The 22972-nt window shown below is 38.9% G+C and overlaps 1 protein-coding gene and 1 long non-coding RNA gene across 2 annotated transcripts in view; one reads left to right on the plus strand and one right to left on the minus strand.

Moving 5' to 3' along the window:
• LOC122646262 (DEAD-box ATP-dependent RNA helicase 5) overlaps nucleotides 1–18578 on the plus strand; it is a 47746-nt gene extending 29168 nt beyond the window's left edge. Inside the window, exons 9-13 of the mRNA XM_043839784.1 lie at nucleotides 8546–8614; nucleotides 9525–9618; nucleotides 11182–11346; nucleotides 11451–11543; nucleotides 18050–18578. Coding sequence (XP_043695719.1) covers nucleotides 8546–8614; nucleotides 9525–9618; nucleotides 11182–11346; nucleotides 11451–11543; nucleotides 18050–18145 — 517 coding nt within the window. The 3' untranslated portion in view covers nucleotides 18146–18578. The remainder of the gene's footprint in view (nucleotides 1–8545; nucleotides 8615–9524; nucleotides 9619–11181; nucleotides 11347–11450; nucleotides 11544–18049) is intronic.
• On the minus strand, nucleotides 784–22752 carry LOC122646263. The gene is made up of 3 exons (XR_006330580.1): nucleotides 22742–22752; nucleotides 14849–14854; nucleotides 784–918 (listed from the first exon to the last, which is right to left on the minus strand). It is a non-coding gene; the product is annotated as an uncharacterized LOC122646263 (long non-coding RNA).
• Nucleotides 22753–22972: the final 220 nt, after the last annotated feature.

Raw genomic sequence — 22972 nt, forward strand, 5'->3', positions numbered from 1 at the left:
CTCAACTTAGCCACCATTCTCTGCTATTTCCATATTCCCTCCCTGGTGGGGAAACCCTAGCCGGCCGGGGTCGAATTCAAAAGGAGAAACTCCAGAGGATCAGTACTGGTTTTAGAGTTTCTTGTTGCTGCCGCAAATCCTGAAGAGCTGATCAATTACTTCTTCTTCTTCTTTAATAACTTCTCTTGAACTGTCAGGGTTTTCAAGGTTTGGTTCCGATCAATCTTGAAAGATGTACAAGAGTGGTGAAGGTTCTGATTCTCCTCCCGCCTCTGCTATTGGTGTCACATGAGAGATCGATTCACGTTTCTTGTTGATGCTTCTGCTGTTGGGTGTTGCCTGAAAGATCAATTCTTGTTTCTTGTTGATGCCTTTGCTGTTGGCGTCGGCTGTGTACAGGCAATGTCATAAGGCCCCTTGGTTCTTGATAGGGAGGATGAAGACAACCACATATCGTGATGTTTTTATCTCCATATTTTATTTAATCCCATAATTGCCCCTATATTTTAAATGCTTGTTTTTGTTTCATTCCTTATTTATATAGACTTCCAGCTTTGCCCTTGCCTTTTAAAATTTTTTATTTATTGACCCTAAGGCCCTTTATTTCTTCCAAAGGAATCCTGTATTGTTCATGATATTTACCAGAATGCCATTACCCCCTTAATTGGGTATGTACTTTGCTTTAAGTACAGGTTTGCCACTGCCATAACACATTGACCTAGTCAGGCACTTGGGTGGGCCCATATCAAGCCCAGATAGGGTTTTTGAAACCTGGATTAAAAAGAGCATCCCAGTGCACAAGGCTCCCGCTACTGCAGGGTCTGGGAGGGGCAAATGTATGTAGCCTTACCCTCTGCTTCAGGGGAGAGGCTGTTTCCAAGTTTTGAACCTGCAACCAACAGGTTGCAAGTTTTGAACCTGGGATTGCGTGAATGAATTACATATTTGTTCCTCTTGACTATTATTTTGCTTGGGTAACTCACTGGATGTCGATTAGGGCTACTTTTCCTCTGAAAGATATCTATGTTCAAATCTGGGATTTCTATCTACAATGGTGATCGACAAGATCTGATTTAGTTGGAAGGATGCATATTTATTGTGACTGCTCTTGATTATGGGATTTAAGTGTTGCAGATCTTTTGTGATGCTGATTATGGCTGCTATATGATGATGGGTTATCCTTTGATGTTCTCCACTGCATTATATGTCCACGTGTAGTGCTACACGTGAGGGGGAGATTGGAGTTATCATCTAATATTTGAAGAATATTATTGTTATATGCTCTAGTCATTAGCTAAAGATTATTATTATTTGCTTGTTCATGTCATCTGCTCGTGTCCTCAGCAATGATATTTTCTTATGAAGATGGTTATACTTGTGGTTTTCAGCAACAAGATTCTTTTATATGGTCCCCAGCAACCTTATGCTGTTATTCTGTTACATGTGGTTCCCAGCAACCTTGTGCTATCATTTGTGGTTCACAGCTACCTTATGCTGTTATCAGTAATTTGCAGTAACCCATACTGTACTTTTATCAGGGGTGTGCAACAACCTATACTGCACTTCTATCATTGGTTCACAGTAACCTGTACTGCACTTTTATCTATGGTTCGAAGCAACCTATGCTACAGTTTTACTAGTGGTTTGCAGCGATCTATGCTGTACTTTTATCTGTCTTCTTTGTGAAGGTTACTATTTGCCTTCCTTGAGAGGGGCTTATGATGTTGCTATTGCTCCTATGAAATTTTGGCTTGCTGTTAATATTCTCTACTGCTTAATTTACTGTTCACTCCCTCTTTAGGGGAATATACACAGTAACCCCTACCTCCCTGAAAATAAATACACCGAGAAGCCCGGACTCTCACAGATATATTTTTTAGTTTAAGTATGTATTAATAATTTGTTTAAGTATGTATTAAAAAGTTGTTAGTGAGAGGGGTCACACTAGATCTGATCCACACGGTAGGGCAGCAGGAGGCTAATTGATAGGCATGGAGACCTACGGAAGCTCCTATACTATCAAATATATCCGGGTACGCTACCTGCTAATACGGGTACCCTACCTGCAAATACGGGTACGCTACCTACAAATACGGGTACGATACATAAAATCGCGTAGGTATATTTCCTTCCAGATGTACAACAGGTACGCTACCTGAAATCCAGGTAAATACCATATATAATAAAAGCAATGATTATCCATTTTTACCATCAACTATCATATACCAGATCGGCAGCTATAGGTACTAATAATTACAATATTTCTCAACTTGGGTCATATTCCACATATAACTATATAAGTATGATACAGAAAAGACTATATAGATATACTGTCTTATGTAATTTTTTCGTTGCTGACTGGATTTATTTGACACGAAGATTTTTCTCTGCTGTTGCTGTTGATGATTGGTGTGCTTGAGTTGGTATTGCTACCAGAATGAAGTTCTCTCTGTACTCCCTGGCATCTACGACTGCTATATACATAGATGCCAGGGGAAAGAGATCACACAATCACCCACTCTCACAGAGTAAACCCAATAAATTTCTATTCAATTCACTATCTCCATTGTTGAGTTACATGCAAGTATTTAAAGAAAGAAGTGACTAGACTCCTAGTTAGACTATGAAACTGAAATAACTTGCAACTCAAACTCTTACTCTATCTAACTCCGACGTAGTCAAGCCAAAACAAATAAAAGTCTTAAATAAATAACCTACTTAATAACTAATTCGAACTCTTGTTGGACCAAAAACCATTGGACCAGTTTTGTCTAGGTTTGGGTTTCCAAAGTCTATCTTACTAGTTGATGCAGATTCATCATCGAAATGGGCTTATTTCTTTAGGAATAAGTCTAGGGTTGGGTTACATATATGTTGGGCCTTTGATCCCATGGGTTTCTAATGTAATAGGCCACTTTTATGGGCCTAAAATATGGGTAAATAGGTTGCATACGGGATTAGCTCCCATACTTAGTTTTATTTCCATACGTAGCTTTTTATTTGGCGTTTTAAATTGAACCGGTTCAACCAATGGTTCAATTTAAGTGATTTTATTAGTTTTTCTTTTGGTTGTTTAGTTGGGCTGGATTAAGACTCTATTTTGAGTCTATTTCAGTTTCCTAGTTAGTTTAAGTTAGCTAATAGGTTTAGGATTGGGTTAGGCCATTCCTTTTTAGTGTCTAAGTCTATTTTTGAGTTTTCTATATAAGTTTGTAAGGGAGGCCAGTATTGAATACGAATTTGATTAATAAAAATTAGATTTATGCTTGTTGCCATTGCTGCTGCTCTTTGTAAGGTCTATATCCTTGTGGAGCTCAAGGTGGATAGGGTGGGTGGACTCCTGCGATTCCTTGCATCAAGAAGATCGGGAGGTTTCTTCAATTTTCAAGCTGCTGCCTTTGAGTTCTTCAAACCAATCAGATCCTCGTTGAATTGGCTCCTAGTAGGTCTCCTACCTATTTAGGACTACATTAAAGTGGTATCAGAGCTATGGCGGAGGGAAGCTCCAACCAAGCCTCGAAAGACCCACTTCCCTTCGTTTTTAAGACCCGAATTTGTTTACCCAATGGGAGCACAACCATATTAATTGTTGATGAGAGGCGACGTAACAACATTATTTCACAATCCGTGGTGGACATGTTGCCCCAATCAGGAGAGATTTGCATAATGCCTATAGGTAAAGTCTTTGTTGAATTTGAGCGTTCCTCATACTTTGACAGTGCTTGGTGTCAGTTGGTACCATTTCCAAAAAGCTTTATTGCAATAGATTGTGATTGGTTGGACGAGCGACAAGGTTGGATTGAACCTGAAAACAACTCGTGTGTCCTACCTGATTGACATGGTCTATACCATTGTTTTACTCTAAAAGGGTTACAACCAAAGGTGACCACATCGACTGTACAGCCACAAGGACTGCCGAACATGTCAACTCAAACGCAAGTGGCATCGACTGTGTTTGAAGTTTCACCAATGGAGGATGCACCAATAGATGATTCTACTAAGGCGGTTTGTGTTGCAGAGATTCGAGAACCTATAGCTAGAGAAATTCAAGTAGACCAAGCTGCTTCAGTAGTTGAGATCATGGTTGAGAAGCTCGGCCATCAAGTTGATGTGGAGGTCTAAAATACAATGGTAGAAGAAACTATTGAAGAGGTCTACATTGAAGAGAGCAAAGTAGACAAGGCTGAGGACATGGAAGATGAAGTGGTGATTGGGAACACTCCACTAGAAATCATCGACATCCAAGATGTTGTTCTTGAAGAGGTCGAGCACATAGAGTTTGTTATGCCACTATGGCTCTCTGAAGAGAAAGCTCCACGCCTTGAAGACTTTATTCCTAATATTCTTGCCTCACTAGAGTTTTGTTTGGGAGTGGTCAAAGCTGCTACTCATATGTTGTTTCCCCCTCATCAATGTAAAATTCGAGGACGAATTTTTTCAAGCTGGGGAAGTTGATGCAGATTCCTCATCGAAATGGGCTTATTTCTTTAGGAATAAGTCTAGGGTTGGGTTACATACATGTTGGGCCTTTGATCCCATGGGTTTCTAATGTAATAGGCCACTTTTATGGGCCTAAAATATGGGTAAATAGGTTGCATACGGGATTAGCTCCCATACTTAGTTTTATTTCCGTACTTAGCTTTTTATTTGGCGTTTTAAATTGAACCGGTTCAACCAATGGTTTAATTTAAGTGATTTTATTAGTTTTTTGTTTTAGTTGTTTAGTTGGGCTGAATTAGGACTCTATTTTGAGTCTATTTCAGTTTCCTAGTCAGTTTTAGTGTAGGTTAAGGATTGGGTTAGGCCATTCTTTTTAGTGTCTAAGTCTATTTTTGAGTTTTCTATATAAGTTTGTAAGGGAGGCCAGCATTGAATACGAATTTGATTAATAAAAATTAGCTTTATGCTTGCTGCCATTGCTGCTGCTCTTTGTGAGGTCTATATCCTTGTGGATCTCAAGGTGGATAGGGTGGGTGGACTCCTGTGACTCCTTGCATCGAGAAGATCGGGAGGTTTCTTCAATTTTCAAGCTGCTGCCTTTGAGTTCTTCAAACTAATCAGATCCTGGTTGAATTGGCTCCTACTAGGTCTCCTACCTATCTAGGACTACATTATTGGTCCAACCAGCCAAGTGATACTGCAGCAATTCTCCTCTGAAAAGAACTCGACTTCGTCATCAGGCTACATAATTGGCCATTGCATTTTACACAGGTCTGAAAGATACTGTTGCGGTGCCAATTTTCATCCTTAGTAATTTTCCAGGTGGTCAGAATAGGACAAAGAACATAACAAGGATGTCGCTCCTCATCATTGTCATTGCCGTTGACTTCACCTAGTCCGAAGCTCTGGCGGTAAATCAACTGTCTCAACACCAAGGTGCTCTTCTGGAACATAAGGGATAAAAGATTCTTATTAATATAATCCACCAAACTGTTGGGACACTGAGTAGTGACATGTCCATAGCCTTTGCATGTAAAACATTGGATGGCAGTCTTTGGCATCACAGAAGATTTGTCAAAACCATGCCGAGGCGGAGAATATGGTCTGCTAGGGTGTGAAGATATCATGTCAGAATTACGCAGAGGTGGAGAATATGGTCAGTTAGGTCGTGAGGATGCCATAAACAAACCAATAGCTTGTGGGTTGCTGAATGGCTTTTCTTGGTGGAAAAACTGCTACTGACTGTAATTGTTAACCCTAGCAAAAGTGTCTGGAAAATTACTTCGAATATAAGACCATTTCAGATTTCGTCTACCTGATATGCAACCTCTACTACATCTTCCATTGTAGGCAGTCGGCTGGATGCAAGTGCAACACTGATCTGAGGGTGCAAACCATTGCGGAACTGTGTCACCAATACCTATTCATCTAACTCACAAGCAGATCGAGTGGCGTAATAATAGATTTTGGCAAGAAATTCCTCAACTGTTAGGTTTTCCTGTTTCAACTATGCAAATCTGAGGTGCATACGCTACTTGTAGTCAATAGGTAAGAATCTTTTGTTCAGGACTTCATGCATTTCGGCCCAAGTAGAGTAACTAAACCAATGGCTCCGATTCTATTGTTATTGCTTGATCCACCAGACTCGAGCTGTACCTTTCAGTTTAGCTTCTACAAATAAGACTTTCCTGGCCTCAGTCAAACCGCACCATCTGAAAAAGGTCTCCAAACTGTGAATTCAGGCAAGGTACTGTTTTGGATTATTATCCCCGTAAATCGAAGACATCCAACTTCGCTGCTCTTTCAGCTCCATAATCATCATATCGATCAATGGCACAAGGTGGGGGTGGTGGTGGTGGTGGTGGTGGCGTATGATGAGATGGGTCATGTGGGACGAAGTTGAATAATCCTTAGATTGCATGGGACTCTTTCCTTTATCAGAAGCTACCAGTCGATCAATAGAAGCTTGCGTGGTTGTCATCATAGTATGGAGGGAATTGACAACTGTGGTAAGGGCATCGACTCGTTCAGTGAAGGTGTGAACTTTTGTATCACTTTCACCTTTGTTTGAATTGAGTTGTTGGATAATCTTGCTGTTGGCTACCATAGTGAAGGTAACTAGGTAAGCAGTAAAACACTCAAAGATGAATGGCAAACCAGTAAATAATTAGAAGTTCCTAATAGGGTTGCACAATGCAAACTTGGAAGTTAATGGTAAGTAAAGGATAGAATGTAATAAAAGTGAAACAAAGGGGCAATTTGGGAAATAAAATGAAAGAGGATCTAAGGGAAATACTACACTAAATGGAGGGTAGGGAATATGGGTTGTATGAAGAAACTTTTCTCACTGGGGTAAACGTGAGGCCTTCTACCAACGGACAACTCGCAAAGGTGGAGTTCGAGTGGGATCTAGCTTCGACAGTGGTAAATGTGAGGCCCTCTACAAGCGGACAACTCGTAAAGATGGAGTTTAAGTGGGCTTTAGCTTCGACCACGAAGGACTCTTTGTGGTGGGGTTGCAACTTCGAAGTGGACGTGCGGAGAGGGAGGTGGCTTTGTGACTTCAAAGGCTCAGGAAATGACCACTTCGAAGATGGGGGTGATGTTGGGAGTCGACTCGCGGGAGAGTGGAAACTAGGTATCCAATAAATTTGTTTTTGATTCTCTCTCTCGCTCTCTCTTCTGTTCATCTTTTGTTTTTTAACCAGTGGAACCCTAGAGTCGGGGAGGGGACTTGATCGAAGAAAGAAGGAAAGGGGAGTGGTTATTGAGATGGAGTAGAGGTTCAGTGGATTTGGGGTTTGGCAGTGAAAATCACAAAGGCGGGTGGGTCGCTAGAATCGTCGAGATTGGATGGGGTTTGAGTGGGACAGTGGGATTGTGGGAAGATTGGAAGGAGATGGGGACTGCGTGATGGTAGAACAGCAATGGAAAAAAGAATAAAGAAGAAGGAGATGAGGGAGATTGATAGGGAGGGAGAGAGGTTGATGGGGAAGGAGATGGATCATTCGGCTTTGATACCAAATTGGTGGAGGGCCGGATGGGAGAAGGGAAAAGTTGTAGGGGAAGGGGAAAGAGATCACACAATCACACATTCTCACAAAGTATACCCAATAAATTTCTATTCAATTCACTATCTTCATTGTTGGGTTACATGCAAGTATTTAAAGAAAGAAATAACAAGATTCCTAGTTTGACTATGAAACTGAAATAACTTGCAACTCAAACTCTTAACTCTATCTAACTCCTACTTAGTCAACCCAAAACAAATAATAGACTTAAATAAATAACCTACTAAATAACTAATTCCAACCCTTGTTGGACCAAAAATCATTGGACCGATTCTGTCTGGGTTTGGGTCTCCAAAGTCTATCATTTTGGTCCAACCAGTCAAGTGATACTGCATCACGTACTAGACTGGTTTGGCTATTATTATCTATTCTTATTGTTTTGAGCTGGAGCATTTTAATATATATACACACACTCCAGGTTGTGGGGGAGAGTTGAATATTGTACCATGAGGGGAAGAGAAAACGTTAAAGTCGAGAGTGGGAGAAATCTAAGTTGAGTCGTAGTCTAAGTTAGTCATTGTTATTTACTTTAGTTAGTCTTTGCTTGTAATTAGACTCTTAACAGGTTTCCTACTAAGGGTTGGTTGCTTGATTAATTTAAGGGAGAGGCTGTCCCCAATAATGTTATTCCATTCCTTTCGTGTTCACCCTCTCTCCTCTTGCCCACGCTCTTGTTTTCTTTCCTTCTTCTCATCTTCTTCTTCACAGGTCTTGGTGCGGGTTCTATTTTGTCCCAAAATGAAATGGTAAAATATGAAGCTGTAACATACTGAGAATATGAAAAATGGAAAATTCCCAACCAGAAGAAAGAAGACCCCCTAACTGCTGGTGTTCAAAATGCTTTGATTTTTCTTTATTTCTGTTATATTTGAAGTTTTCTTTTGATGCCAATCATTATAGAGGCCACATATTTTTCTTTTTCCAAGTGGAGAACCAATAGTATTGTATCTTTCCTTGATCATCTATTTTTCATCTATTTTTACATTCTCTCTGATGTGAGCTCTTGTTGATATGTAAATAATTTTCTTAAACAGGAACAGAGTATTGGTTTTTGTCTTGTACAAGAAGGAAGCATCTCGTGTTGAAAATATGCTTCAAAGAAGGTGACTTATTCACCTTGCTTTTGTTTATCTTATGTCCTTTTGAGTTGACTGTCAACATGTATTAAATTGTTTTGTTCTCAGTTTACAGGCATTAAAATTTAAAACTAGAAAATAATAAAAAGTAATGGTTATAAATTTAAGTAGGACATTATTTTTATTTTAATTTATCATTATGAGAGAAAGAAACAATGTCACTTCATTTATGATCAATTTCCCATACTCAAGTTATTAAGTTTGAGAAATCATATGATCTCCTAATGGATGATATAACAAAAAGATTTTGATTATTATGTAAAATCTTTGAGGGCTTTTATGTTTAAAGGGGAATTTATATTATATATATATATATATATATATATATATATATTTTATTTTTTTTAATTATTCTCCCTTTTCTTCTTGGAGAGTACATCTTTCATTTGTCTTATGAGAGAGGAGAGCTTTTTTTTCAACCTCATAGAATGTTTCTTCATGAAGTCAAAGAGCTCAGAGTCTATATTTTGGTATTGTTATTGGCTTTCCTTCGATTACTAGGTTCTTTTTCTTCCCTAAATTTTTGAAGATCATTAAGCATGTCGGGAAAGGCGGGCAGAGGAGAGCTACTTTTAGCAGCCATAGGTCTTTTATATTAGTGCGTTTAGTGCCTCCCATATAATGTAGGTTAACTACTTAATTGTTCATCACAGGGCTACAGAAACTATTCAATTTTTTACTCTTTCAAGCATGGGGTCCTTGTATAAATTTCTTCATGAAAATTTTTGAAAATGGGTGTAGATATTTACATCATGAGTGTCAAATTATGAAGTGGTTGGTCTTTTGAGAAAAATATCGATTAATACAGTATCCAGTTTATTGATTTAGTGTATCAGATCCACTGTTCTTTAATTGCAGTTGATTTTTTTGCTTGTAGGGGTTGGAAGGTTGTTTCTGTACATGGTGACAAAGCTCAACATGATCGTACAAAGGCACTTTCTTTGTTTAAGGATGGAACCAGTCCTCTGATGGTAAGCTGTCATTGAATAATAGTTATCCCATTTCCATGTAATAGTCATGGTAGTCACTACAGACGCAGAAATCATTAATATGACTACTAGCATTTTTAGAAGCATTCATATAAACTTCCATATGTCTGGTTCTTGAGGTGACAATTTTAATACAATTAGAAGCTATTTAGATGTTTTGATATAGATCTTATGGTAGTCTGAAGGATGTGTGGTTGAGGGCTTTTTCTGCTCTATGCTCATGCTCTATCTTCAAAGGTTTTGTGGGTGGCTCACTTAACCAAGTTTACCTCTTGATTTTGTGAAGCATTGATATTGCGATTCTCACTGTTGTATAATATGGAATCTTCTGTATAGGCCACATGCTAAATTTTCATGGTCCACTCATTTGTATGGCCCATGCGCTAGACTTCTCCTTTTGTATTAACAGTCACTGAAATATTTTTGAACCTCTACCTCCTACCTAAATGCTAGTTTTTCAACCATTTTCTGTGGTTTCATTCTTCCTCGTGGCTTAATGTTTGGGTGAAGATGTCCACATGATAATTACAGTTTTTACAACAGATGATAACAATTTGTTGTTGCTGATAATTTTTTTTTTTTACCACAGGTGAGAACAATTTGTTGTTGCTGATAAAAAAAAAATTCTTTTGGGGGAAAAGTACTAAATTACTAGGGAAGTTGCGTGGATAACTTGTCCACAATTTCTGTCAACCATGTATTTGGGTGTGCTGATAATATACTGGGCAACAGATTTTAAAGAAGTATCAAGAAATCAATTAGAGAAAGAGTTCTTTTTGCAGTGCATTTCACTACCAATTGTAATAATGAGTTAAAAACAAATTCTTGCCCAACTTCATATAAAGAAAAGATAGATTGGGGATATTTGTGAGGAAAAATGGGAGTAGGGAACATACTCTAGCTTAGCCTTGTTCTCATCCCTGTTCTTCTTTAAAGATTTGTAATCAGCACTAAGATAAAATACTAGTTCATAATACAACAAACTTTGTAAAGATCTTCTTTTTTTCCCTTCCCCCAACCCGCGCAAATGTTTTTATCATCCGCATCCCTTCTCCGACTCTGTCCTTGAAGATAGAATAAAGAAGATACCCAGAGGTATTTTATAATTTATAGAGCTTTAGGCTTAGATGTTTAGTATGATGTCGAATAGAGCTGATTGGAGGGCAAGGATCCGCTTAGCTGACCCAAGTTAGTTTGTTTTAGACTGATTCGTAGCTGTGGTTGTCATGCTCCCTTTCCTTTATTCTTATTGTAATCATTTTTTTTTTTTTTTAAATTATTGTGTCCTAGTAAGGATCTGTGTAGCCGACCCCATTTAGTTGGGATAAGGCTGAGTTGTTATTGTTAGGCTTAGATGTCTAGATATTTATGGCTTAAGCATTTGGTTGACATTCTCCTTTGGAATTGTAGTCACAAGTCCAGATTTCCTTGCTGACTAGTTTCATTGATATCATTGATTATTGGTTTCTGTTATGGTAATTTTTCATAGCATATGTTTGGTAAATGTCCAAAAACATTTTTATTTAACTAAAAATATGTCTCCAGATTGCCACTGATGTAGCTGCTCGAGGATTGGATATTCCGGATGTGGAAGTAGTGATCAACTACAGCTTCCCTCTCACTACTGAGGATTATGTTCACCGGATAGGGAGAACTGGTCGGGCTGGTAAAAAGGGTGTTGCCCACACCTTCTTCATGCAGGAAAACAAGGTATAAGTTGAGACTTATTCTTGTTTGTTGCTCAAATGTTATGTACTGAACTCCTACATTTAGTCTGCTAGGACCTTAAACGAATTTCAATTGCATCATTGCAGGGCCTTGCTGGAGAGCTCATTAATGTTCTTAGAGAAGCAAGGCAGATTGTGCCTGCTGACCTCATGAAATTTGGCACACACGTGAAGAAAAAGGTCTCTCTCTCTCTCTCTCTCTATATATATATATATATATATGTGTGTGTGTGTGTGTGTGTGTGTGTGTGTGTATGTTGGTAGTGGGAGAGACAAAAATGGCAAAGGTTTTAAATTCCATCAGAACCTCGAGGGTTCATTCTGGTTCAGAGGGTAATGGGAACAGAATTCTAGACTCTAGAGGGCTAGAGTTTTGGACTAGATGAGGCGCAGTTGAAACTATGCTAAAGGAGGGTGCGCATCTTGCTGTAGAATTTGTGTATGTAAGAGAAGTGGTTGAAATCCATGTAGCCGACCCCATTTAGTTGGGATAAGGCTGATTTTTTGTTGTTGTAAGAGAAGTGGTTGAGACAAGCAAGCCCCTGCACTTCCAGGAAAATGTAATGAGGCTGAAGCTTGCTGATCTCATCATGATCGGTTTGGTATACTAACTGCATAGTTAAATTAGAAGATAGGTACTATGCAAACATGAATCCCTGGCTTCCTGCTAACTGATGCAGCCCCCACCTATCCTTTCCTGTTTCAGAGTTTGAGATGCTTTTTGTTTGAAATGGGAACTAAGTGGACATTAGAAAAACCTAAGAATGGAGGATACAGCAAAAAAGGAACAGAACAAATACTTTGATAGTAAAGTTGAATACTTGGTTATAACAGATAAAATGAGTGTTTTTTTGTTTCCTTTGCCAAATATATATTTTTCAAACTGTTGAAGCTTCTCTATTTGGTCATTTGGTATAATCAACAACAATTACTTATTGGTATAAAATTGATTCATACAAGTGCTATCCTGTAATATACAAATGTGAGTATATCCCCATTGAGAAAGATGTACAATGTCCAAAATAAAAAACAGATCCTCAACCTTCCACCAAAATGCCAGCATTGCTCCTAAAAACTTAAAGTTTCCCATAGTTCTAAAATTCGGCAAGATCTCGGAAAACTCGAGAATCTAGACCTGGTCAAGACGAGTTCTCTTACGAGACTCAAATCTGCATGGTTTCGGTAAACTCGATTGAAATTTCGGTGAAGTCTCGAAAATCTCAGTGAAATCTCGAAACTATTGGATATCTCAACCTGCTTAAGAAACTACTCTTGTTTCTTCTCGAATACTATGATGTGGCATTCATATGTGATCCAGACGTAAGACAATGCACATCGGTTCCATCGGACCATGAGTGAACTTGATCCAACATGTCATAGTTCATATCAATAGATAGTCACAGACTCATAATATTGTATTGTTGGGACATGGAAGACTATGGTGTCTATGACATATGTATTGTTCACTGTACTTGGGTGTCTATTTAATATGCATTGTTCACTCGTCACTGTACTTTGTAGTTTATACTTTGAGTCCTTAAGTATTTCTTAAATAATTATTCAATATTATGTGTCTTCATCCATTATTGCATATTTTACTTCTTTTATTTGCCCATTATGTCTCATAGCACTGAGAACAATGTGTATAGGCAAATATTGCACGAGGATTCAATGTTTACTGCCAACGAAGGGTGCATATCCAAAGCACAAAATTGGGGGGTTTTTTTTTTTTAACAATTTGAAGATTTTAATATGTTTATTAAGCCTAAAAAAAGCTTCTCTTAAAGTTTTAGAGCCAACTATGGCCATTTTCCCACCGAAACATCAAACCGAAAAAAAAATGCACTGTCTCGCCGAGATCTCGATTTGGTCGAGACAACTCCTTGAGACGAGTTTTTGAACCTTGGTTTCCCCAAGCAGAATAAATTACAAAGTGCCATCATCTGTACAAGTTCCCATACAAAAAGTGTGCGATTCTCTTTCCTTCTAACCTCCCACTTGTTGGTTATAGAAAAAAGATTCTGCTCTGGAAGAGGCTGTCTTATTAGGAGCCCATACATTGCTTCTAGCTTCACACTGTCACATTGCCACACTGTTGGGTATAACCTCCCTGTACAGAGTTGTTTCTCTTGATCAAGGCCTTCATCCTCCGCTGACTTATTTTCCTCACATTCTTTCAATATCATTGAGAATAAAATTGAATCATCCACCAATTGAATTTTCTTACAGCCACTTAGGTTGCTTCTATGTAACAGGCCAAGGACATTGGTGAGTATTATGATGCAGATTTGGCATGCGGGAATGTTTATATTTGTATATCCTAATTATGTTTTTTTCTGTTGCCAATCATATAGGTGTGACTATTATCATATGTGTGTGTATGCTGCTGTGTATATTGATTGATTTATTTCTATTCTTCTATAGGCAACCTCTCTCTTTTGTTTTCTTCTAGAACGAGAAAAGAAACATGATGTTTCTAGCAATTTTGAGATGTCTGTCGGTTTCTGAGATTTGTGGACTTCACCAGAAAAGTAGGTGTCTCCTTGTTACATAGGCCATAAATACTCTGAATGGCCTTATAGTTTGTGTATTTGATTTATTCACAATGCTTGAACCCCAGATTTCAACCATGTTCTTTGGTTACTCCAACTTAGAGTCCTGCAAAAGGTTGAGGTCACCTCTTTTTTATTATTAAATTTATGACATCGTATTGTAGTAGGTAAACCTTAAGGCCACATAAGATCCCATGAGACAAGCTTCATTTAGGGGAAGGATGTAGCTCTTTCCTCCTGTAACCAAGGTTTGAAATTTTAGTTTCCACCTTGGTTGAAACCGAAATATTTCGCTAAACGATTGAAACATGGTCAAAACCCTGCATATTTTGGCTACTGGTTTCAATAGGGCATTTCAGTGGTCACACGGCCATATTTTGATCTGAAACTTCAGGGAAACCGTCATTGAACATATCTAAACATAATGGACCTTTAGATTGTTAAAAAAAAACACCCAAAATGTTATTTTGGTTTCGTCCCCTAGATTGGTAGTATCTGCTATACCCTGCTGTATACTTTCTCAAATATAACCTTATTCTACAGTGTACACATAATTTAGTATTAGAAGTTTAGAACACAGAATTCAATGAAATCAATTAAAATATACATTAAGAATGAAGAAAACCCATTTAATATTACACAATGTCAAAGTGTTACAAGTACAAGTGCACAACCAAGGATAAAAAAGCTCCTACGATATGTCACTACCACATCGAGTTCTGGGAAGCCTCGAAACCGTTGGGGAAAAAGGGTATACCTCTAAATTTGAATCTGACACCAATCTTGCTCAAATGCGGTAAATTGTTACTGTAAGTGCAGTCCTTGTAGTAGTCCCCCAGCACTTTGTTCTACCAAGAAATGTAGGTGATTTGGACAAAATTATCAAATCTGGGTGTTTTTTTAGAGTTTTTCCCCTCTAGCAGGTGACACCACTCAAACCTCACGAAATGGGTTGAAATTTCGATAGAAATGCTGAAATTTGTATCAAAATAATGCTTTTATTTACCGAAACAGAGTCAAAACCTAAATTTTGGCCAAAATGCTGAAATTTTGGTTGAAACCCTGCATTCCTACTAAGTCCACCCAGTTTTGTTTCAACCTTTGTCGAAACCGAAATATTTCACAAAATCTGTGGTTTTGACCAAAATTTTGAACTATGACCAACTTTGGATTTAGCTTGTTTCAAGGATGTCGTGCAAAATATCGAGTACCTTCTTTTGATAGAAATGCCTTCACTGAAGAGCCTCCTTTGCATTTCCCCTGTGATCTGTCTACTTAAGATGCCTGAAAAGGTTGTAAGCAAAGGAGCCCTTTTTGCTGAAAAGCCTTCTTTGCTCTTCCCCTTGGGGAAAAGATTTTGAATTTCTTGTGTACTTCTGAACACTGTTAAAGTGTGACTTCAATGATTAATTTTCAGCAATGACTACCTACAACAGCACTCTTCCTCTTCGTCTATTGTTCTTGGGTCTTCGTCTTGCAGATCCAATTTTCTACCCCACCTTAATAGCCCATTTGGTATTATCTACCCCACCCTTTATGTATGGGCAGTTGGAAGACTTCAGCTTGCGGTCACTCCTCATTTTGAGAGCATTCAAATTAATATCCAAACCACGTCAGACATGGGCCGGTATGCATATTCAGTGACTTCCGACTTCCGAGTTGGACATTGATCTTCTCTGACATGTGAGGTAGGGTGCCACCACAACAGGATTTGACTGTGTGATCAGTCAGCCATCTAGGTGATTGTTCATCTTCCTAGGTGCTCCATGGTTTCCTCCTCTTCAAGTCCATTACCCGCTACTTCTGCAGAACTTCTTCCTGGGGTACTTAAATATTCTGCATCACTTCTGCTTCCTGAACAGGGCCTGAAATTCCTAGCATTTTTGGTATGTAGTCAGTTCTAAACTTTTCTCGACCATATAGTGGCTTCAAGCCCCTGGTAAAGATTTGTACTGGGAATTGCAGACAAGAAAAATGTACCAGCAATAAAAAAACTACTGAAGATTGGAGACTCTAAGAACTATAGCTGTATCAAAACCAAAATGACAGAATATGACTAAAAACCAAAATTTGCACTAATTCTAAGATATTATATGTATAACAACATGATAGATTAGATCTCAAATCTTATTAATGCATTTTATATCTGTATGCCTCAAAGAAACCTACAAAACATGAAGCCTGTATTCTTCTCCGCTCTCACCCTGATTGAATGGAGTATTCATGGCCATTTGTTGGTGCTTCATTGGAACAAGTCTCCCTCGAGAAGCCTCCTCTTTGTTGCTGGATGATGAGCTGCACTCAAAACTCTTTTTAAGAGAATGAAAAGAAAGAGAAATAAGGTTAGTTGCTGATGCAGTAGCATTATCATGGCTGGATCGGCATGACCCGATCTGGAAAGCCGAAACCGAGACGAACTAGAACACAACCAGGCTTTTGGTCTAATAGGGGTTGGTAGGGGGTTTATTTAGTTATTTGGTTTTAATTCCGTAATTTGACTTTTATATAGCTAGCTAACGGAAGAAAGTAGATCTTTGTTTGAGTTGTGGAGTTTGAGTAGCCTCTCTTTTTATTTATATGTAAGCTATCCGACGATGGAGACAGATTAATAGAGTTAAGTTCGGAGTTTCTTCTCATGGGTGTGTGCGTGTGTGCATGGTGCTGCTCTCTCTCTCTGATTCAGTTTAGAACCTCTCCTTTCAGGCACATTCTTCGTCACTGAAGCTCCTCTATTATTCTTCTTCTTTTGCTACTATTATTCTGCTCAATTAACGGTATTACAGTCACCCACAAGTTTGGTCAAACTCCTTTAAAAATTTCTTCTTTCCCTCTCAGATTTTTGGGATTAGTACCTTATCCTAGGGCGATTCAAACCCTAGAGTTTGAGTCCCAAATAATTTCCCTGCTGTAAGAATCAAATCTGGAACCTCATCTATACATCTTACTGCTGTACTTGATTTCAGATAATTTTCTTGATTAAGTGAGTTGATCATTAAGTTCCATGGTTGGGTGCATTAAATTTTCAGATCGATCCATGATCGTATGAGAAAGTTTCCTCATCTGGAACAAGTTCAGGTCACCACTGTGTGCCTTTGTCGGGAGGTTGAAGACAACCTCCTAATGCTGAATCGATCTCGAACCAGGGAAAAAACCAGTGAGAGACCAATTGTAGCAGGATCCGATGATATAGAGATGATAAAAATCAATAGCAGAATTTTTTTTCTCATATGCTAGCAAAAATAATAAGGATATGACTTGAGCATCCCACCTAAGCCTTGATCCGTATCAAACCAACCATGCAAAGTCTCTCACTTTGCAATCTGCATCTCACAAGGAAAAACGGCATAAAGCCATCATATTTGTTTCCAGTTGAATCCATAAGTTCATAAGATAATTACGAAGTTTCCACTTATTCATATTGGGTATTTCTTCATTTGAGTAGGCCCATAGAGACCTGAAAGCAGGGTTTGTTGATGCGGGCCTGCATTAGTTGCAGAACTATCTGCTAAATAAAACAGGAGAAAGTTTCTCTTCATGCACGGTGAAGAGAATCGAGGGTCATAGATCTTCCCCCCTTTCTATTGTACGAAGTCTGACACTACCCTTAAGAGTCCCATCCAACCGCATTAAAGATAGGGAATCTCTTCACCATGGATGAAGAGAAACTCGGTTGAAAACATAATGTCTAATTTCTTGTAATATATGTTAAGATCTTAAATGGAATTACAGTATGTGTGGTATTTCTATTTTTCAGTGTAAGATGGATTACAAAGAACTGTTTACTTGGATTTTTCCATTTTGGTAGATAGAAAGTATTCTGCACCTCTGGACGAACAAAGATATATATATATATATATATATGCCCCTCATACTTGAGTACTGTTAATTACTTCAGAACATGTGCTAATGTGGTCAAACTATCTGATGTTTTTGGTGGTTTGTTGAGTTTCCATGCATTCATTTTGCATGTATCTGGGGTCAATGATTGCCTTGAGGATACCAAGCTACATAAAAGCTTACTCACCCTACCAACGAGATTGTGTGGAGAAAAGCTTATTCTTTCTACTCATCCCAGCTTCTGTAGGCACATGATTTTTGTCATTGAACTAAAATAGATATTCTGTCTTGCTGCAGGAATCCAAGCTATATGGTGCCCACTTCAAAGAAATTACAGCAGATGCCCCCAAGTCTATGAAGATCAAATTTGACAATTCAGATGAGGAAGATTGAGCCTTAAGGGATATTGCAAGTGTCTTTTTATTTTAATTCTACTGTGCACTCAAGAGGCTAGTGGAATTTGAGATAGCACTGGGGTTGATTCCCTGCATACTATCTCCACTCGATTGTCTCTCTCCAGAGACCGAAACTTTAGAAGAAAGATGAATTAAGGTAGAAGTTCAAGAAGCCGGTGAGAGCCCAACCAGCGTGTTGAACCTGATCTTTCTGCAGCTTTCTCCTCATATTGGAATGCCATACCCTATATAATGTATTAGCAGTCAGATAATCATCACAAAATTTTGCCTAGTTTAAAATATGGTTTACCTTTTTATTGATTTGTGGCTATTATTTCCAGTATCATACATTTTCTTGGTTTACTTATTTATCAAGAAGTTGTATTTTGGACATTTTTGTTAATTAAAAGCTCCTGGTTCCTTGCTCTCTCTCTCTCTCTCTCTCCACTGCTGATTATTTTTGGAGCACTGTGAAATTCATAGGAACAACTGGCTATCTGTATTGGGCAATTCTTGAACTTTTTAAACATCTTCTATTAAATGCATGTCACTGTCCATTGCCCAACAGCTTACTGGAAACTTATCTTCTTTTTTTGTTTTTTAACATTCTATCTAATGTTAACCCAACAGGAAGTGTTCTTCCTTATAAGACTGATCGTGCCCAGCCATGCTATTAGCACTGTAAGTGGTAACTAAGCTGTTTTATTTTAAATATCGGCGTCATGGAAGATGACTCATCCCTTGCTTAAGACAAAGACATTACAGGTGAACAAATAGGTTGGCATGGTTCAATTGGATTTAGGTTTTGGTGCTCTGTAAATCTTCTTATCTAGTGGTAACTGGAGCCTTTGCCTCTTGATCTAAAATTTGCTGGCCAGTAATTGAGCCTCGAATGGCAGACCTTTTAATACCTGTTGGTCCATTCATCTGTATAATGAACAGGGTGCAAAAATATTGCAATAAAAGGCCATAACAAAGTGTAACTAGCAAGGAAGAAACAGTACGAGTGTCAGATTTGGGGACCTCATTCACTTATATTTGTTCACCATGTATTGCACCCTTATTCCTATATGTTTCAATGGTTCAAATTCTTCTTAAGGTTTGTTTGTGCTTTACTTCATTTTGAGTAATGGTTTTTGAGCTCAAACATAGCATGATCAAAGGGCAACTGAAGAATCCCTGCCAGTGAAATTTGTCAGAATAATATTGCACCAAAGAAGAACATCAGAGTGAGGTAAAGCAGCAAATGATTGATTTTCATATTCTTTTATGTTTTCTATCTTAATGACTTTTAGTGTATTCTTTCTTTCAGTAGTAGTTCAATAGCATCAGCAATGTGTCTATATTCCATTCCATAAAAGTTTTTTATTGACTAGATGATATAACTTCAGAATGTAAACAAATTTAAGTGATCGATGCAAAGTAACAGTAGTTTAAAACTTGAAATTGATAATGGAGATATTTAAATATGACTTCAAAGTCTCTATTGATATAAGTTGGGTATGATATGTTGCACTGGATAGTACATGACCCCGTTTTAAAAACTGAAAACATAGCTGTACATAAAGTTAGGAGTGGTAGGAGGGATTGGATTCACTGTTTAAAAAAAAAAAAAAAAAAAAAAAAGAAGAAGAAGAAGAAGAGATCACAATGCACATAACTAAATTTTATTGATGGCTCGACTCTGGATGCATATTATCCAAGCCATCCTTCTTTAGGTTAACACACCATAAAATTTGCAAACCATACTTTCTTTGACAGGTTCATATAATCTTCATTTCATCACCTTAATTTTGGTTATGAGAATTCTTTCCCTGACATTGCTTCTGATGGAGGGGTGTGCTAAAGGCGAGAGGTTCCTGCATCTATATGACGTCGCTAGGTTGTAGAACTGGGCAGCTCTATATATTTTGGCTAGGTGGTAGATTGATTAGTTAGTTGATATTAATGGCCCAAGGTAGAGATGATTACTGTTTTAGCAGCTGTTTGGGCTTCATATTTGGAAATTAAAGTATCTCGAGGGATTCCACAAGGAACTGGGCAATATTGCAGATTAAAGAATATCCAGAATAGTGACCATGGGGTGGGGTATTGATGAATATAGATTTATTAGACAATTTGGCTTTGCTGGCTTAGTTGTGAATCATCGGACTATGGAAGGAGAAAGTTGCCATTAGGTATGGGGTCAGTTTTTTGGAGTAGGATCTGTGAAGATGATAAGCTCGTCAGGTTGGGTATAACTGAATTGTAAGTGGAAGGAAGTTATAAAGAAATTTAGAAAGGGTAGGTAGGCTTCAAGATGGGCAGAAAATCAAACTCAAGGGAAGGTGTATAGCTTGGAGAAGGCTTAGGTTATATCAGGTTATTGATAAGTAATTAGATGTTAGATAAGAATGATGTGGAAACCAAGTTTTGGAAGCAGAGATTTTTTACTTGATCAAAAAGCACTGGCTAAGGCGTCGCATGGATGGAAAATTTGACTTTGCTAAAGAATTTTTTCGTCACAGTTGGTATTAGAGTAGGCAGTCAATGCCTTGAGCTTAACATAAAGTCTTTCTAATAGATTGTTTAGGGCTACGTAATGTCATTAGTTGAATAGAAATGCTCTGGCAGTTGATTCGATTGTAGAACCATGCTTGGTGGTGGCACACTGGCACGTCAACATGGTTGGAGTCATTTTTGTGTTCGGTGTGTTACATCGGGAGCTTTGCGACTATATTAGTTTTGGGTTGTGCTTAATAATTGTGGCTTGAGTAGGTTGTTAGACTACGAAGGTCCCAGATGGCATGGGGTGGCAGTTTGTGTCTACAGTGGATCAGTGTCTTAGACAAATGTGCGTTACTACTATTGTTGATTTAGGGTGTGAGATTACATGGTTACAGAGGTAGGGAGTGGCAGACCTTGTCAGCTTTGTGTAGGATCATTGACTCATATGTTTGAGACTCTAGTGCAATAGTGCTAAAGCAATTGGGGGTGGCGCTAAGGCGCAAAAGAAGTCTTCTTCGGAGGCAAGGATTAAAGGGTACTTAATGAGTGTGTCAAGTGCCATAGGTGACACATATGTTCAGGTGTAGCGTGACTCAAGTTCATTCTATGAGTTGTGCTCAGGGCATGTTAGCTTTGACCAGGAAGTAGTTGGATCCTTGGAGACTAGTCAAGGGGTGGTCGTTCATTTTCTAGCGCTACATGATATGAACCGAATGGGATCAAAGGAGTTTGTTTTGCACATGTAGGACAGGTAAGAGCAGTCAGTGGGCCCTTCTACAGTGTAATGTCTCCTACGGGGGATGCCGCAACAAGAGAAGAGCCATCAAGAAGCTAGGCATTAAGGAGTCCCCAATTGCGAGCATGAGAGATTTCCTGTTGATGGAGTCACCAACTGCAAGCGTGGTTGACTAACATCGTAAGTCCTTGGGAAGCGAGTCACATAAGGTCTTTAGAAGAGGGGGTACCTCAAGCCGAGTAGACATAACTCGGCTCATGAATAAGGCTTTGACTGGGAAAGTTGGACGAATTGTGGGTCCATGCCGCAACCAATAGTCATTCATTTGAAGGGTGTTTCGCATGTAGATCTGAGTGAGTTCGATAATGGATGGACTAAGACCTGAGGGAGGCACAAGAAAGCACAACATAGTCACAAAAGAAGATCTCAAGTGTGAAGCATTATGATAGATAGTTACCAGGGATGAGCTCAGAAAACAACTAGATTTGGGATGCGATTGTAAGTGATCGATGGTATGGGACGTCGTGGGAAGCTTGTATCTTGAAGATGGTGTGGTCGACTTAGTGTGGGCATGTAGCAAAAGTGTGGCTCATGAGCATCATATATGGTGCATGGGAGGGTTAGAACTCAGGGTTAGTTGGTTTGTGTGTAGCAGATGCGTGGTGGTATGAGACATCATGTTGAGAATGGGATATCGATTCAATGTTGGCTGGTCTGAGAATGTGCACATAGGTACGTTGTAAGATAGAAACTCAGGGACAATAGTGTTTGGAGCACAACAAAAGTGTGGTGGTATGGGACATCATATCCAACGTGTGCTTCAGATACAGTGTTGTCGCTTTGGGAGTAAACGCACTAGGGAAGGTATGGCTCACTTTGGCACCCGAAGTGAAGCGAGATTAGCATTAAAGGGGTTATCTTTTCAAGAGACCAAGATCTATGTAATGGGGGCACATATGAGTAATGGAAGGGGCGTTGTGGTGTCAAAGAAGACTTTATTCATGCAGGTTGGTGCATTTTTACTTTAAGCTACAGGGTCTTCAGAGAATAATTGGCTATGTTACTTGGGTGAACTAGATTGCAGAAGGTTGAAGTAAGAGGCGTTGTGGTGCCGAAGTCCAGGAGCAATTGGCCGTGTTACCTTATGCTCATATTCAAGTTAGGTGGTGCATCGTATTTGAAACTACAAGAATCCTTTAGGGAAGTGAGAAGTGTTTCTTAGGGAATCGAGTCATGTCATTTACAAGGGAGTAGTTACTTGATGGGGGTACAAATTGAAGGTGGAAGATCTGAGAGTTAAGCGTTGAACTATTGTCGAGGGCATCAATGTTATCAAGTGGGGGGAGAATGTCATAGCCATTCTGTTGGCACATTGTGCCACATGGGTTGGCGGTGGCTTGAGGATGGTTTGTCGTGGGGCACAGAGTAGGACATGGCAGTACATGGATAAGAAGCTTCTGAGCGAGTGGGTTATCCTGTGTCTTGCATGTGGATGTGTCTGTCCTTGGCAGGGCTGGGGTTCGGCCTGCCTTGGGCATGTCTATGTGGTACTAGCTACTAGCCAGGCGACAATGGTGGTACTACATGGGCGAATGTGCTTGG

The sequence above is a fragment of the Telopea speciosissima genome, chromosome 11 (genome assembly GCF_018873765.1).
Source record: "Telopea speciosissima isolate NSW1024214 ecotype Mountain lineage chromosome 11, Tspe_v1, whole genome shotgun sequence".
Classification (NCBI taxonomy): domain Eukaryota; kingdom Viridiplantae; phylum Streptophyta; class Magnoliopsida; order Proteales; family Proteaceae; genus Telopea; species Telopea speciosissima.